This window comes from Geotrypetes seraphini, chromosome 5 (genome assembly GCF_902459505.1).
Source record: "Geotrypetes seraphini chromosome 5, aGeoSer1.1, whole genome shotgun sequence".
Taxonomy (NCBI): domain Eukaryota; kingdom Metazoa; phylum Chordata; class Amphibia; order Gymnophiona; family Dermophiidae; genus Geotrypetes; species Geotrypetes seraphini.
In genome coordinates this window covers 167,881,469-167,897,039 of record NC_047088.1, presented here as the reverse complement: position 1 = coordinate 167,897,039, position 15,571 = coordinate 167,881,469, and the positions used below count along the sequence as shown (strand labels likewise).

General features: G+C 39.9%; 1 protein-coding gene across 2 annotated transcripts in view; it reads right to left on the bottom strand.

Moving 5' to 3' along the window:
* Nucleotides 1-15,571, bottom strand: part of ERBB4 (erb-b2 receptor tyrosine kinase 4) — a 1,781,744-nt gene that overhangs the window by 437,277 nt on the left and 1,328,896 nt on the right. For both annotated transcript variants that reach the window (XM_033945093.1, XM_033945094.1), the window contains exon 13: nt 9,776-9,908. In XM_033945093.1, coding sequence (XP_033800984.1) covers nt 9,776-9,908 — 133 coding nt within the window. The remainder of the gene's footprint in view (nt 1-9,775; nt 9,909-15,571) is intronic.

The following is a 15,571-nucleotide window of genomic DNA, read 5'->3' as shown; positions in this document are numbered from 1 at the left end:
CTTCAGTTTCAATCTTATAGCTGTTCTTATTTTTATTTTTACCACACTTTTTTATTTTTAAAATTTTTTTAGCATTCCTTTAATTTATCCATTATCCCCTTTGCAGTCTTCAATAGACATTTTGACTTATACCTGCGTTTTACATTGATGTCCGCAGCTGTGTTTACCTTGCCACACCGGCACCGGCACGTAACCATTTTTGTTTTAAAAAATTCAAAGCGGCAGTGCACCATTTTTACTTTCATTTTGCACTGCACTGAGTGTCGCTGTCGAATTCCATAAGGTAAAGGCGTTTGTTGGTTTATCCTGTTTTTACTGCTTTTTGTTTTTACGCAATGAGGTTTGTTTCGTAGCTTTAAGGACATCATGTATATATATATATATTTTCCTCTATGGTTTTATTTTTAGACTGACTCACACTCAGCATTTTTTCAGCACACTGCATTTTTTTCATTTGGTTTCATTTTGGTGTCCTCTGTTGATGACAGTTTCCCCTCGGGTTCATGCACAGGATAAATCACTAACTCCCTAACTCTCACCACTCAGTTATGTTGATTGGGTCAGTGTTTTTAGATTTAGAAATCACTTTTCCATTCTTTCCTCACTCATGTATATTCACAAGGGCTTACTTACATAGATTCCACCCTCTATTCTCTGGCTCATTATTATGTACTTTTCACTTATCCTCCATTCAAGTATGTTGTCATATTACCCTTGACAATTGGAAGTCATAATTGATTTTTCATTTGGTCTTTTCAAATGTGTCAGTTCCAACCTGTTTTTCTTTTACAATAACAGTTTATTGATATCTTTGTATGCTTTTATTGTTTATGTGTTATGTCATTTGGGTTTTATTTGCTACATGATTCTGAATGCTGTTTTTATGTGTTGAATATTTTTAATAGTGTCCCCTGAGGAAGGCGTTCACCATATGCTGAAACTTGGATCCTTGTTGGGACCACTGGTTTAATAAAAACTTGATCATTGGTTGAAAAGACGCCTCCTTTGCCTTTTGTTAGGCTGTCTATATCCCAAGGTGAGGTGCTCTTCTGTCTGCCTGTCTTCATTATCTTCAGCCCCATACCAGTATTTTTGTATGGCAATGTGCAGTTTTGTCACCATGCCTCTATAAAGGAAACTAGGTTGCTTGAAATTCCCATTTTGTCTCATAACAGAAACTCAGCCTTAAGTATTGTAAACAGAGGTTGAACAAATGAAGGAAAAACAAAGGTTGCTTAAAAAAACAACCCTATAATAATATTTGTATCTGCTCAGGAGATACTAATACCTTGTGGTCACTGTTGGAATTGCAGCTTCTGAATTGACTGGACAGACTAAAATGTAATATTATAATAGATGGACTGTCTTATCTCTCTTAAAGATGTTGATTTGGGCTCAGTGAGCTTAAGAGTCACTGCATCAGAGTATCAGCAATACATGAGCCCTGACCTTTTCGGGGAGGATGGGCTAAAGAACTAACTAAATGCATCAATCAATCAATCTGTCCTGAGATGTGCCTTGTCACTAGCAGGTGGGGGTGGGGGATGGAGGACTGCAATGGTTGTGATGGCTTTGGGAAGGGGAGCAAAATTATATTGTGTGCTTTAGCACCAGGGTGCAGTGGGTGATGAAGTTAAGACATGATAGACTTCGGAGTAATCTAAGGAAATACTTTTTTACAGAAAGGGTGGTAGATGCATGGAACAGTCTCCCGAACGAGGTGGTGGAGACAGAGACTGTGTCTGAATTCAAGAGGGCCTGGGATAGGTACATGGGATCTCTCGGAGAGAGAAAGAGATAATGGGCAGATAAGATGGTTCTTTTAGCCTTTATCTGCCATCATGTTTCTATGTTGCTAATGGATTGAATTGGACTTGGACTTCCTTACTAATCTTTACAAACCAGATTTCAAGGTGAATTATGTATCAGGTACTGTGGTAGTAAGGTCATTGCTATATCGTGCTTCAGAGGATTTTGAGGTGCTACATCAAAACCAATCTACATTTTTGGTGGAGCAGTTGGGGTGGTATGCACCCACCAGGAGTTTACATTCTTTTGAAGGTTAGTTCTACTAGGATAATAAAGAAAACTGCCCTGAGATGTAGGCTTTCTCATCTGCTATTTATAAACTGTAGAAGAAAAGCAAAGAAGATCAAACTCCGAACAAAGTCAATCAGCCAAAAATGAGCAGAGATGACCAAGGTATTCAGGCTGGCAAAAACTTTAATAGGTAGCTTGAATACCTTGGTCATCTATGCTCGTTTATGCCTAAACTATGGAACATTCTCTTACTGGAGACACATTCAGAGAAAATTTTGTAAATGTTCTGCAATGAATTAAAAACAGCTTTATCCCTAAAGAGGAGTTGGAAGCAACTGAGAGGTGATACTTTGGCTACATAAGAATATATGAATAGCCATACTGGGTCAGTTTCCATAGTAGTCAATCCAGGTCATAAGTATATAGCAGAAACCCAAATAATAGGGCAACTGTTCTACTTAGGATGACTGTAGGTGCCTGTAATATCTTTATTTTATTTTTAGATTTTAATTATTGTTATGGATAACACACTTTGAATGGTTGTTCAGGAAAGCAGTATATAAGTATATATGTATGTATGTATTTAACAGTTAAACTGATAGATTCAGTAGTGTGCCATGGGGTGGTGTTAAGTGTCCTGAAAGATGTACAGGATGTAGCTGTTTGGCAGCAGGAAGAAGCTTCACAAGGAGGAAAAAGATGAGGATTAATGGTGATTTGGAGAGTTGAGTAGAATAGAATATCTGTGGAGGAAGATTTAGAAATTATAGCCTTGTGAGTTATAGAGGCTCGGAGGAAATGAGAGGTTATCAACTCATTGTATGTATGAGAAAGGAGGGAAGATTGGTGAAATTGTTGGGTTTGTGAGAGAAGATTTGGTACCGGAAGTGTGTATACTTGGGATGGTATCAGAGATTTAGGAGGGGGGAGGGAGGGGTTGAAATTAGACACTAAAGATGGAGTATGGAAGGAAATGAAAGAGGATCATAGGGAATGGGTGAAGGGTAGAAAAGAAGATGGACTGAAGTTGAGGGAGGGACAGCTCCTGCCTCTATAATACAGTTCCATCCACTCTCATTCAGAATCTTGCCCTAAAAACTTAAATGCTACTAAGGCCCCTTGTCTATTTGAAATGAGTTCACATAGATTATTTGCATGTTGGAGTCTTCAATGAAAAAATAATTAGAAAACTTGTATTTACAGAATTATAACATATGTAAAATATCTATATTATAACTGCACTTATTTCTTGTTATCTATGATTGGCTCCTAAATGTTCCCATACTTATTTTTTTGTGATAATAATTAATTAGAAACAAAGAAACATGATGACAGATAAAGGCCAAATGGCCTATCCAGTATGCCCATCTGCAGCATCCACTATCTCCTCCTCTCCATAAGAGATCCCATGTGTCTGTTCCAAGCTTTCATGAATTCAGACACAGTCTTTTGTCTCCACCACCCCTACCGGGAGACTATTTCATGCAACTACCACTCTTTTTCTTTAAAAATGTATTTCCTTAGATTACACCTGAGACTATCCCTCTTAACTTCATCGCATGTCCTCTCACTTTGGAGTTTCCTTTCCATTGAAGACTGGCCTTATGCCTATTTATGCCACATAAGTATATACTATATTTGTCTTAGTTGATTTAACATTAAGGACTAGCAATAGATATTCTGAAAGACACTCTTCTGATAATTTTTCTGAAATGTATGGACACCGATCGTTTTACTCTTCATCGGTCCAGCCTTTATTAATTCTTTATAATGTGCTCATTTTCGATTTTTCTCATTGTTTTTTAACTTAGTTTTTCTTAAAATTTTCTATATATTTATGGTTATTTGTATGGATATGTTATCACACTTATTATAAGTTTAAAAATGAATAAAGATTAAAAAAAAAAAAAATTCTATATATTTTCAATGGAACTTTACTTAGCTTTAGCTTATAGTGATACTGTCCTGTCTTCACCTCTCCCGACATGCATGTTTCAAAAAATATCCAGAAAGCATTAGCATTCAAAGAGCAGAAATGGATATACAGACTTAAGTCCCTGGCTCCTGTAGGGCTTAATGAAGAAATCGAGTGGTTATCTATCCTATGAGAGCCTGTTGACATTAGCTCAGGTCCTGTTGCTCTCGCACTGGTATAGTGATGATGTCACACATCCGGCGATGTGCGTTAGGCTAGCTGTATTTAATGGCCGTAATTGCAAACCGCGGCCATGTTACAACTCCGAGTTAGCTCCCTCAAACGGTAAGCAACTTGTTTTTTAGTTTAGAATATCTAAGTGAGGCATTATCGGTTGTCAGTTTGTCTTTTTATACATTAGATAGTAAGGTGCACTGTTATTTCTTTGCAGTTTCCCTCGACCCTGAAGAAAGATTTCTTTTTTGAAACATGCATGTCGGGAGAGGTGAAGACAGGACAGTATCACTATAATCTAAAGCTAAGAGAAGTTCCATTGAAAATATATAGAAAATTTTAAGAAAAACTAAGTTAAAAAACAATGAGAAAAATTGAAAATGAGCACATTATAAAGAATTAATAAAGGCTAGACCGACGAAGAGTAAAACGATCGGTGTTTTATACCCAATGGTGGTCTGAAGGTCCATACATTTCAGAAAAGTTATCAGAAGAGTGTCTTTCAGAATATCTATTGCTAGTTCTTAATGTGAAATCAACTAAGACAAATATAGTACATGATTTGATTGAACATACAATCGAGGCTCTTATATATGACAAAAGTATATAAACATCTCTATCATATCTCCCCTCTCCAGCCTTTCCTCCAAAGTATACATAGTCAAGAAGGCACTTGAGATCTCTTAGAGAGAGGAAGAGATAATGGTTACTACGGATGGGTAGACTAGATGGGCCATTTGGCCTTTATCTGTTATCATGTTTCTATGTTTCAGTTTCTATATTGAGATCTTTAAGTCTGTCCCCTTAAGCCTTATGACGAAGACCACTGACCATTTTAGTAGCCTTCCTCTGAACCAACTCCGTTCTATTTATATCTTTTTGAAGGTGTAGTCTCCAGAATTGTACAAAATATTCCAAATGAGTCTTATACAAGGGCATCAATACTCATCATCACCTTTTCAAGCTGTTGGCCACTTTAAGATCATCACATACTATCACACCCAGGTCCTACTCCTCTTTTGTGCACAAAGGTTCTTCACCTCCTAAACTGTACCATTCCCTTGGGATTTTGCAGTCCAAATGCATGACCTTGCATTTCCTAGCATTACATTTTATCTGCCAAATTTCAGACCATTCTTCAAACTTCACTAGATCTTTCCTCATGTTATCCATACTATCAGAGGTGTCAACTCTATTGGAAATTTTGATATCATCTGCAAAGAGGCAAATCTTACCTGACAGCCCTTCAGCATAATTATTTACAAAAATGTTAAAAAGAACAGGCCCAAAAACTGAACCTCGAGGCACACCACTGGTAACATTCCTTTCCTCTGAGCGATCTCCATTGACTGCTACCCTCTTGTCACCTTCCACTCAACCAGTTCCTCATCTAGTCCATCACTTTGGGGCCCATACTGAAGGCACTCAGTTTATTTATTAGATGCCAGTGTGAAACACTGTCAAAAGCTTTGCTAAAATCTAAATACACCACACCTAGCATTTTCGCTCTATTTAATTCTCTAATCATCCAGTCAAAGAAACTGATCATATTTGTCTGATAAGACCTGCCTCTAGTGAATCCAGGTTGCTTCGGGTCCTGTAATCCACCTGATTCCTGAAACTTCACTATTCTCTGTTTTGACTGTGTTTTCATTAAGTATTTCATTAAGTATTTTATTGTTTTACTATTAGAATTGTTACTGTTGAGATGAAAAAACCCCCAAACTTTTTAACTTTTGTTCTTAATCTTTCCTTTTCTATTTTTAATGGAGTTCTTTTCTTGATGAATAAGAATTGTGTATTGTAAATCGCTTAGATCCTTTTAGGCTGTTATGCGGTATATAAAGTTCTTAATAAATTTACCAGCCTATAGTTCCCTACTTCACCCTTACTTCCATTTTTGTGGAGAGGGACCACATCTGCCCTTCTCCAGTCCTCCGGTACCACTCCCGACTCTAGAGAGGTATTGAAAAGGTCAGTCTGTATAGCTGTTAGAAGTTCCCTAAGTTCCTTCAGTACCCTCAGATGTACACAATCTGGCCCAATCACTTTGTCCACCTTTTACCTCAACCTTAACATTTTTGTCTACATTTTAAATTATTCAATGAAAAAAATGAAAATATAAAAATAAAAGCTGCAAAATCAAGCATGGAAAGATTTAGGAGCCAATTATTGACATTTATTTTTGTAGTTATATCAAAACAAGTATAACACTTGTTTTGATGTAACTACAAAAATAAATGTCAATGGGTTTATTTATTAGTGCTTATTATCTATTATGGATATGAAATGTATATCATAATGAGCTTTTAGAAAATTTGATTATTAAATTAAAAATTTATAATAATTATAGGATAGGGTGGGGGAGGGATATAGAATGATTTGTTTCATGAAAGAGTATTAAGTGATGTCTTAAATATAAAATGTATTTAATTTGTATTACACTTATTGAAAATATTGAAAATGAATAAAGAATTAAAAAAAAAACACCAAAACTCCCCCCCCCCCAAAACAAGTATGAAACATGAGGTATTTTTAAAATAAAGGTCAAACAGTGAAGACACTCATTATTTAAAAAGATTAGGTATGCGTTTTAAAATTTAAAAAGCACCTATACATTGTAAAAAGTAAATGTGGCTGAATGGCTGTACGGTATGAGTTGATTTCTAAGGAATAGAACTACACACAATGGTTGTAATTAAACAATAGCTTTATTAAGTTCAAAGTAAAGTGCCTTCCAAGTCTGCTCTATCCATAGATTAGATACTTGTCTGAACAATTACTTGAAGCTTTTCTATAGTTTCTTCTGAGCTCTGTCAATGACAAGCTCTACAATTCAGTGCACACTACTTTTCCCTCTTGCTTCAGGGACCCTGGAACAGCCCCAGACTTGGCTTTCACAGGTTCAACACACCTTCGCTTCTCAAGTCCAAGGTTCCTCTAGTTGCTCCCTAACACAAGTTTAGTCATCGCTCTCTTAAGGTTCTAACAAAACTTGTCCTACCTCACTGAAGCCTCTGCTTCTCGCAAACACAGGATGCCAATTTCTGCAGAGGGTTGCTGATCTTCCCCAGGCTTTTCCCTGGTACTGCAACCAATGGTAACACCCTGGGAGGATTCCTCTACTCTTGAACTCTCTGATCTATTCTGCTTCAGGACTTTTAACCCCTTCCCTGCTTAAGTCCTGCCCCTCTGACTCAGCAGGGTAGTGCCACCTGCTGCCATTAGATAGTTTAACTGTAACACCAGTGAGTGAATGTTCTTAGGGAAACTTGCCACTATTCCACCCTCTCCCTTACAGTAAAATAAAAAATCCCAAACATTTCAAATTTCTCTAGGTTAAAAAGTATATCTATTGCATTATACACACTCTGTATGATATTTAAAGGAATTTAAATGAGCAGGAGATGCTCCTGTCTGCTTAAATCCCCAGTGGCTGCTTAACCCCCAAATTCAGCAGCATTAAACTGGGCACTGCCGCAAAAAAAACAAAACAAAAAACCAACAACAACGTGGTTGGGATTGTAGAGAGGGCAGCATTAGGTAGGAGCCTAGGGTCATGCAGGTATTAGCAGTATTCCACGCCGGCACATGCATAGCTAAGCAGCTTAATTTAGGACAGCTCAAAAGTTGTGTTTAATTAGGCCACTTAGCTATATGGGTGATGGCACTGAATATCAATCAGTACACGCATTATTTTTTTTAAGCCCCCTGATCCCCATTAAAAGCCCTCTCCTTCCCTTCACTCAGCCTATCCTAATGAATACAACCTTTCTTCCTCTCACATAACTCTCTTATGTAGGCCCTGGCTGAATACTAGCCAGTAGTGTTGCCCGATTTGTGATTCGAATCAATTCACCGATTCACTTCGGGTGAATCGATTTGAGTTGATTTGTTTTGAGGAAAAAATTGAACTTACAGATTCATCAGTCCCTTGCTAGACCTGTTCGGGCTTTCCCTCTGCCACCGGAGTCCTTCCATCTAATGTAACTTCCAGTTTTGCAAAACCAGAAGTTACATCAGAAGCAAGGACTCACCAGGTGAGTGGAGCTCTTTGGGGGGGGAGGGGAATCATAGGGGGAGATAGTGAGGGGCAGCCGAGTGAGTGTATTTGTAGGTCAGTAAGAGGAATTTGAATGGTAGTCTGAAACGGATGGGAAGCCAATGAAGCGACTTTAGGATAGGGGTAATGTGAGTATATAGCAGCTCTCCCGGAATATAAGTCGTGTAGCTGAATTCTGAACGGATTGGAGTGGAGCGAGATGGCTAAGAGGAAGGCCTGAGAGTAGCGAGTTGCAGTAGTCTAAACACGAGGTGATGAGGGCGTGGATAAGTGTTTTGGTAGTGTGCTCAGAGAGGGTAGGTCATATTTTGGTAATATTATAGAGGAAAAAGTGGCAGGTCTTAGCAATATGTTATATCTGGGCAGTGCAGGAGAGAGTAGAGTGAATGGCCAATCCAGTTTATAAGCTCTTGGCAGTCTCCCAAGGAGTATATATTTTCTGTTGCTCATTCCTAAGGCCTGGAGCATTATAATGAACACAACAACTCACTCCACACTCACAAACACAAAGGGACTGTAATAATCAAAAAACTCAAATACTCTTAGTGCAAATCCTGTTCTCAAAAAAATAGATTTCACTTTTTACTCCTTTACAATAGCATAATTTTATAATATATAATAATGCACTGTGGACTTAAAACTCAAAAAGCTACCACTATGCTTCAGGAATCTTGTAAAAGGGGAGAAAAAGCCTCAGACTTGTGCCTGCTGCTAATTTTATAAGCATTCAGGCTACTATTAGCGTTACTTCATCGGCATAAAAACCTCCTCCTCCAAGTATTCCTACCCTCAATAATAAATATTTTTTCAATAATAAATACTTTTCAAATGTTCAAATATTTCAATAAATTTCCATCCACATGCGCTGGGAGCCCTAAACTCCTACAGAACAGCTGTGCCGGGAGCGACCATAAAATCGCTTCCCGCTAATGTAATTGGACTGCGTCCGGATTGTGTGCCAGTATATAATGTTACTAATACTGTTATGATAAACACTTATCTTTCACAGCAGTGTGTATGAAAGACACATGGGCCTGATCCAGCACAAGTGGCGTACTGAGGGTGAGAAGCGCCCAGGGCGGAGGTGCCCCTCCCCTGCCCTTGTCTCCGCCCATTGCGCCCCTTTCCCTTCCCCCGTACCTCTAGTTGTTCTCCGCCGCACTTCAACGTGCCCCTCATGACCCCAGCGGCTCTCCCTCTGATGTCACTTCCTATGCACAGTGCCCAGAACTAAGGTCACCTGGAGAGCTGATGCGATCGCGAGGAACACATTGAAGTTATCGCTCGCAGCAGTGAACAACTAGAGGTGCGGGGGGAAGGGAAGGGGTACATGCATGGCGTTGGAAGGAGCGAGAGGAGGCGGACGGGCGGTGAAGAGGGGTGCTGGCGCACCCATCAACATGGTGCCCGGGGCAGACCTCCCCCTCGCCCCCCTTTACTACGCCGCTGCTCTATTCCAGTGTGTATTGTTCAGTAGGCATTAACCACCATGTGTATCAAAAGAAATGTAAAGGATGTCTTACCCATCATAGAGATTACAGGAGTCAATGCAGGTTTTTCCCCTGCTAAAATATCTACAAGACAGGCACTGGTCAGGACCTGGACCCCAACAGCCACTGTTTGAGCACAAAGAATCGCATACCATCCCCTCTGCAGCTGAAAGATAAGAAATGTATCACAATTAAAACATACTTTAGGAAATGAGGATAGAGCAAACATATTTAAACACTAGAAACACTGAACCAAAAGCTTTGATAAACCTGGAATCAAGCTATCAAGCTCATCCACTATAAATCTGATAATGATCAAAGAATGTAAGGCTCAGAAAGAATCTTCTTCCAGTCAGAGAAAATGTGGTAAATGATTGAGTTGAAATAAGAAACAGTAACAAGTCCAAAAACGGGAGCTGTCAATTTAAGCTGCTTCTAACCTCTTTTGTTTTGTGATTATGTACATAAGTACTTCAGAGATGGCAAAATACAGCTCACAGGCCATTTCTAACCTTACAAGTTTATCTTGCCACTGGAAACATAGATCTTATAAACTCCAGCCAACCCCCTCACACTATTGCTTCTACCTCTTCCCTCCCTCGCCACCACTAGACTTTAGAAAAAATATGTTATCACGCTACCTCATTGCTATGTGTGTCTGTTCTGATCCTGTCAGCTTGGAGGTAAGGTTACCAGATGTCCGGGTTTTGAAAAGCTTTCCTCCACATCACATCAGGCATGTGCGGATGTCCTCCTGCTCAACGAGAGCAGGCAGCAGGGGGCAGGGCTAGGGCGAGATTGGGACGTTGCGGGGATGGGTGGAACTGGGTGGGCCTAGGGGTCTGAATTTTCCAAACGGAAAATCTGGTAACTCTAGCTTGGGGTCTAAAGCTATTTAATAGGGAAAAATTTTGGGACTTGTATGCCGCCTTTTTCTGGTTTTTACAACCACATTCATAGAAGTTTACATACATTTATGTCAAGCGCTTGCCCTATCTGTTCTGGTGAACTCACAATCAGTGGCATAGTGAGGGTAAGAGGCGCCTGGGGCAGTAGCACCCCTCCTCTCCCCCCTCCCGCTCCTTCCACACACCCAAATCCATCCTTGAGCTCTCCCTGCACGTACCTCTGTAAATCTTTGCCAGTTTGAGTGGCTTCTTCAGAATGTTGCTCGCGCCAGTGCTGGGTTTCCCTCTGATGTCACTTCCTGGCTCCATGACTCGGGAGGGAATGTGCATGCATGTCCTTGATTCCCATGGTAAAACTAACCAATATGTGCAATGGACTATATGGCATCATCATCCTCTATGCCTGAACTAACACATTTCTTATTGAGGCATTTCTGTGGCATCCTGGTTGTCTGTCTGTAGCTTTTAGAACACATGGAAGTGATATGCATAAGAGCATAAGAACTGCCATACTGGGACAGACCAAAGGTCCCTCAAGCCCAACATCCTGTTTCCAACAGTGGCCAACCAGGTCCCAAGTACCTAGCTAGATCCCAAGTAGTAAAACAGATTTTCTAATGCTAATCCTAGGAATAAGCAGTGGATAGTTTCATCTCATTAATGGCCTATTGACTTCTCTTTTAGGAAATTATCCAAACATTTTTTAAAACCCTGCTAGGCTAACCGATTTCACCACATTCTCCGGCAACAAATTCCTGAGTATCTGTTTTAAATCTACTACTTAGTAGCTTCATTGCATGCAACCTTAGTCCATACACTTGTTTCCTTAATGTGTCTTAAAACATTTAGGGTTAGATTCTATAAAGTTGTGCACTCAAATTTCCGAATAGCGCTCAAATTTGTGGTGCAAGTTATAGAATAGTTCAGGTGTGTGCCTAATTTAATTGTTAATTTAGGAATCAGTTGGACTTATATACCAATAACAGCTCTTAAACAGTGTTAACTGATGCTGATTGACACTCATTTGTAGTCATGGACTTAACTGTACTTAGGTGCTATTGTATAAACTTACCCCTAGATCCTGTATACTGCAACTAAAGTTGCATGCACAGATCTGCGCATGTTCCTGATTTGTGCATGCAACTTAATTAGTTAACAACCCAATCCGTGCTGATAATTAGAATTATGTAGATAACTTTATAAGAGTATTCTATAAAGTGGTGCATGCAAATTCCTGTGTATGGATCTCAAAGGCAGCGTGGCCAGGGGAAGGGCATAGATGCATCATGAGCATTCCTAAATGTTAGGCATACTGTTACAGAATCCACCCAATCTGTGCACAATTTAAGTGCAGGCATTTATGCCAGGTTTTATGCTGCATCTAAATTTTATTGATAGGCACAGGCCCTTTGCATATTATTTTTTTTCCATATTACTTAAAATGCATATTCTATAAACTGTGCTTAACTCTGGATGCAGTTTGTAGAAAAGTGCTAAGCACACATTTTTTTCAGTGCCAATTTTTAGGTGACATAAACAGAATTTCCCCCTTAGTGCATAAATGCAATAGTGCACAACTTCAAAGGAGGTGTGCACATGGACACATTAGGGGCCTGTTTTGCATGTAAATAATAGAATACTATCACGTAAGCACATAACTGCCTAATTTAGATGCGACCACTTACAGCAGTCTTTGACATGGTATGAGGGTCCATGAATAAAGTTAGGCATGCACATGCCGTATTCTGTAATGGCAATTATGCTGTATTCTGTAATGGCAATTTTGCATGCAGTTGATGTTATAGAATTGGCACTTGGGAGCCCATACTTTTCATGCTTAATTTCTGATACACTTTCTTGACCATTTAGGAAATATGGTAGAGTCTATTCTATAAAGGAACTTAGGTGTTCAAGGCTTATCAGGGCCACTCTTACACCTCTAACACATTCAGAAAGAAGGATATTCAGCGTAGTGCTTAGAGTTACAGCCTCAGCGCACTGAGGTTGTGGGTTCAAACCCGACCTTGGAAAGTTACTTAATCCTCTAATCTAGATAGATTGTGAGCAGTGGTGTAGCAGGGGGGATGGACTGCCCCAGGCGCCATCTCGATGGGTGCGCAGGCAGTTCTCTGCCCCACTCCGCCACACCACTCATGTTCACACCAACTTTTCTCTCATCCCATACCTCTGTAAATCTTCGCCAGCATGCGCAAGTTCTCCTGTCTGCTGCTTGTGCCGGCCTGGTGCCCCTCTGAATCACTTCTGGGTTGCGGGTGCTGGCAAAGATTTACAGAGGTACATGGAGGGAAGGGAGGCCGTGAAATGGGGGGCGTGGAAGGAGCAGGGGGGTAACAGAATGAGTGGGGAGGTTGAGAGGAGGGCAAGGATGGGGCCGCCACTACCCGGGTGCCTCCTACCCTCGCTATGCGACTGATTGCGAGTCCACCGGGACAGATAGGGAAAATGCTTGAAGTAACTGTATGTAAACTTCTTTGAATGTGGCTGTAAAAACTAGAAAAAGGTGGCATACAAGTCCAAAACCCTTTCCCCCAAGCTGGCAGCATCAGAACAGACACCCATTCTGCTCAGATACATCATCACAAGATTCTTCCCTGCCTCTTCGTCCCCACTGCTCAGCCAGCTTCAAGTATATTTTTAACCAACTTAGCCCTTGATCGAGTTTGACACTCTTGATCTACTTCCTGAGTCTCTGTGAGTGCACGTATTGTGTGTGTATAACATTTAATATAAAAAGGGTTGAATGTGTCCCTTGGCGTTCTTCGGTCATGACATTTAAATAAATCAGCAGCAGTTCGGAAACAGAAATGACAAGATTGAACACCAGAATGCAATTCACCATCAAGGCATATACATAAGAAGTAAATAAACACGATGAATATAAATTTAACAGCATAACAGTAAAAATGAATCTTACTCATATATACATGCACATGCATCTATACATTTTAATTTATATCTATCTGAATGTATACTTTAAACTCATGAAGAAAAATTATGAGACATATTTGTGGTGTTACTCTAAACAGTTTGATTACAGCTGCTGGTAAACAAATCAATTTGAAAATCAACTCCCATGGGTATTACAGAAAATGCATCTATTTGCATCCATTTTGGTGTGAGCCAGTTAAAGTGACTTTTTTTAAATGCCGCAGCCTTCAATATGTCAAATAGTTTTTGAACATACAATTATTATTATAAGGCCACGGAGGACTATCACCAAAGATACAATATCAATTCTTACACTTCCATTAATACCAAATGATGTCTCATTGCATATCAAAAAATGGGCAGAAAAGGCCTCAGAACTCATAGCAGCACAATTTACACTGTGCTCAAATCGATTCTATATACTGTGACTAAAGTTGCACTGATTTGTTCATGCAATTTAATTAGGTAACAGGTCAAAACACGTGGATAGTGCCAATTAGCAAGCAATTATTGACACCAACTGGCATTAATTAGAATTTATGTGCACTAATTTATAAGCGTATTCTATAAAGTGGTGCGTGTAAATTCTAGTGCAGAGATCTTAAAAGGGGGTGTGGCCTTGGGAGAGGCATGGGCAGCTCATGTGTGCTCCTAAAAGTTAAACAAACTGTTAGATAATACGTCAGTGGTGTAGCCAGAAGCCAATTTTGGGCGGGCCTGAGCCCAAAGTGGGTAGACACCTCTCTCCCCACACCCCAGCCCATGCAGCAAATTATTTCCCTCCCTTCCCAGTCTGTGCAGAAGATTTTCTCTCTCTCTCTCTCTCCCTCTCTTTCTTTCCCCTCCCTTCCCACCCCCCAGCCCATGCTCACCTTGGCTACACCTCTGTAATATGTGCATGTATTGTCTGATTTACACACCATTTAGGCACAGGCATTTATGCCAGGTTATAGTTTTTGAAGTTGCTTTTAACTCCCAACCCCCATTTGATTGTAAAATACCCATGTCTGAAACTCCCTACCCCAACCCCCTATTTGTCCTATTTGTCTGTATGATTAGATTGTAAGCTCTACCAAGAAGAAATATCAGGGTAGGGACTCCGTATCCACCGGTTCCAAGCCGGAACAAACAGTTAACACCCATTTCCACAAAGCTTGATAGCAAAAGGAGGACCAGAGTCCCAGACCTAGGGATGCGTTGAAGCTCATACCGCCCCATCTCAGCAAAACGAGCAAGTCACTGCGGAAAAGGACTGTTGCTCTCTTTTGCTCTTTTCGTTTTTGCTTTTCCACAGGGTGGCTGCACTGATGTGTATGCGGGTGTGAGTATTTGGGTGGTTGGCTGTCTGGAGGTAAGCTTGTGGCGTGTTTGTTGTCTGTTAGTTGGGATTTGATGCCGCATGCTTGAGGTATGGGTGGGTTTGATTGGGGGATTTGATATTTCAAAATGTAAATTGTGATGGGCATACTCCAATTGGGTTCTTGTACGGTGCACTTTTTGCTGTTATAGTTTTCAAATGCTATTTTTCTGGCTGATCTGTTTTTATGCTTACTCTGCTACTGGTTGTATGTTCCCTTTGCAATTGTTAATAAAGATAATTGAAAAAAAAAAAAAAAAGATTGTAAGCTCTACTGATGAGGGACTGTCTCATGAATGTGCTGCGTACATCTAGCAGTGCTATAGAAATGATAGTATAGTTGGCATAAATGGCCACACTTAAATTTTAGTCACAGGGATGGGTATTATAAAAACTGTGCCTGACTCCAGATGCAGTTTATAGAATATCACTAAGCGTAGATATTTTTGCTGCCAATTTTGTTAGGCAACATAAATAGAATTCCCCCTACTCTACTTTCAACTTCAGATACATTTTTCACACAATATTTTCTTTTGTAATGGATCCATATTTATGCAGATGAGGCAACTGCCCAAGAAGTCAGTATAAATCATTTGGGGAGAGATTCAAGAAATG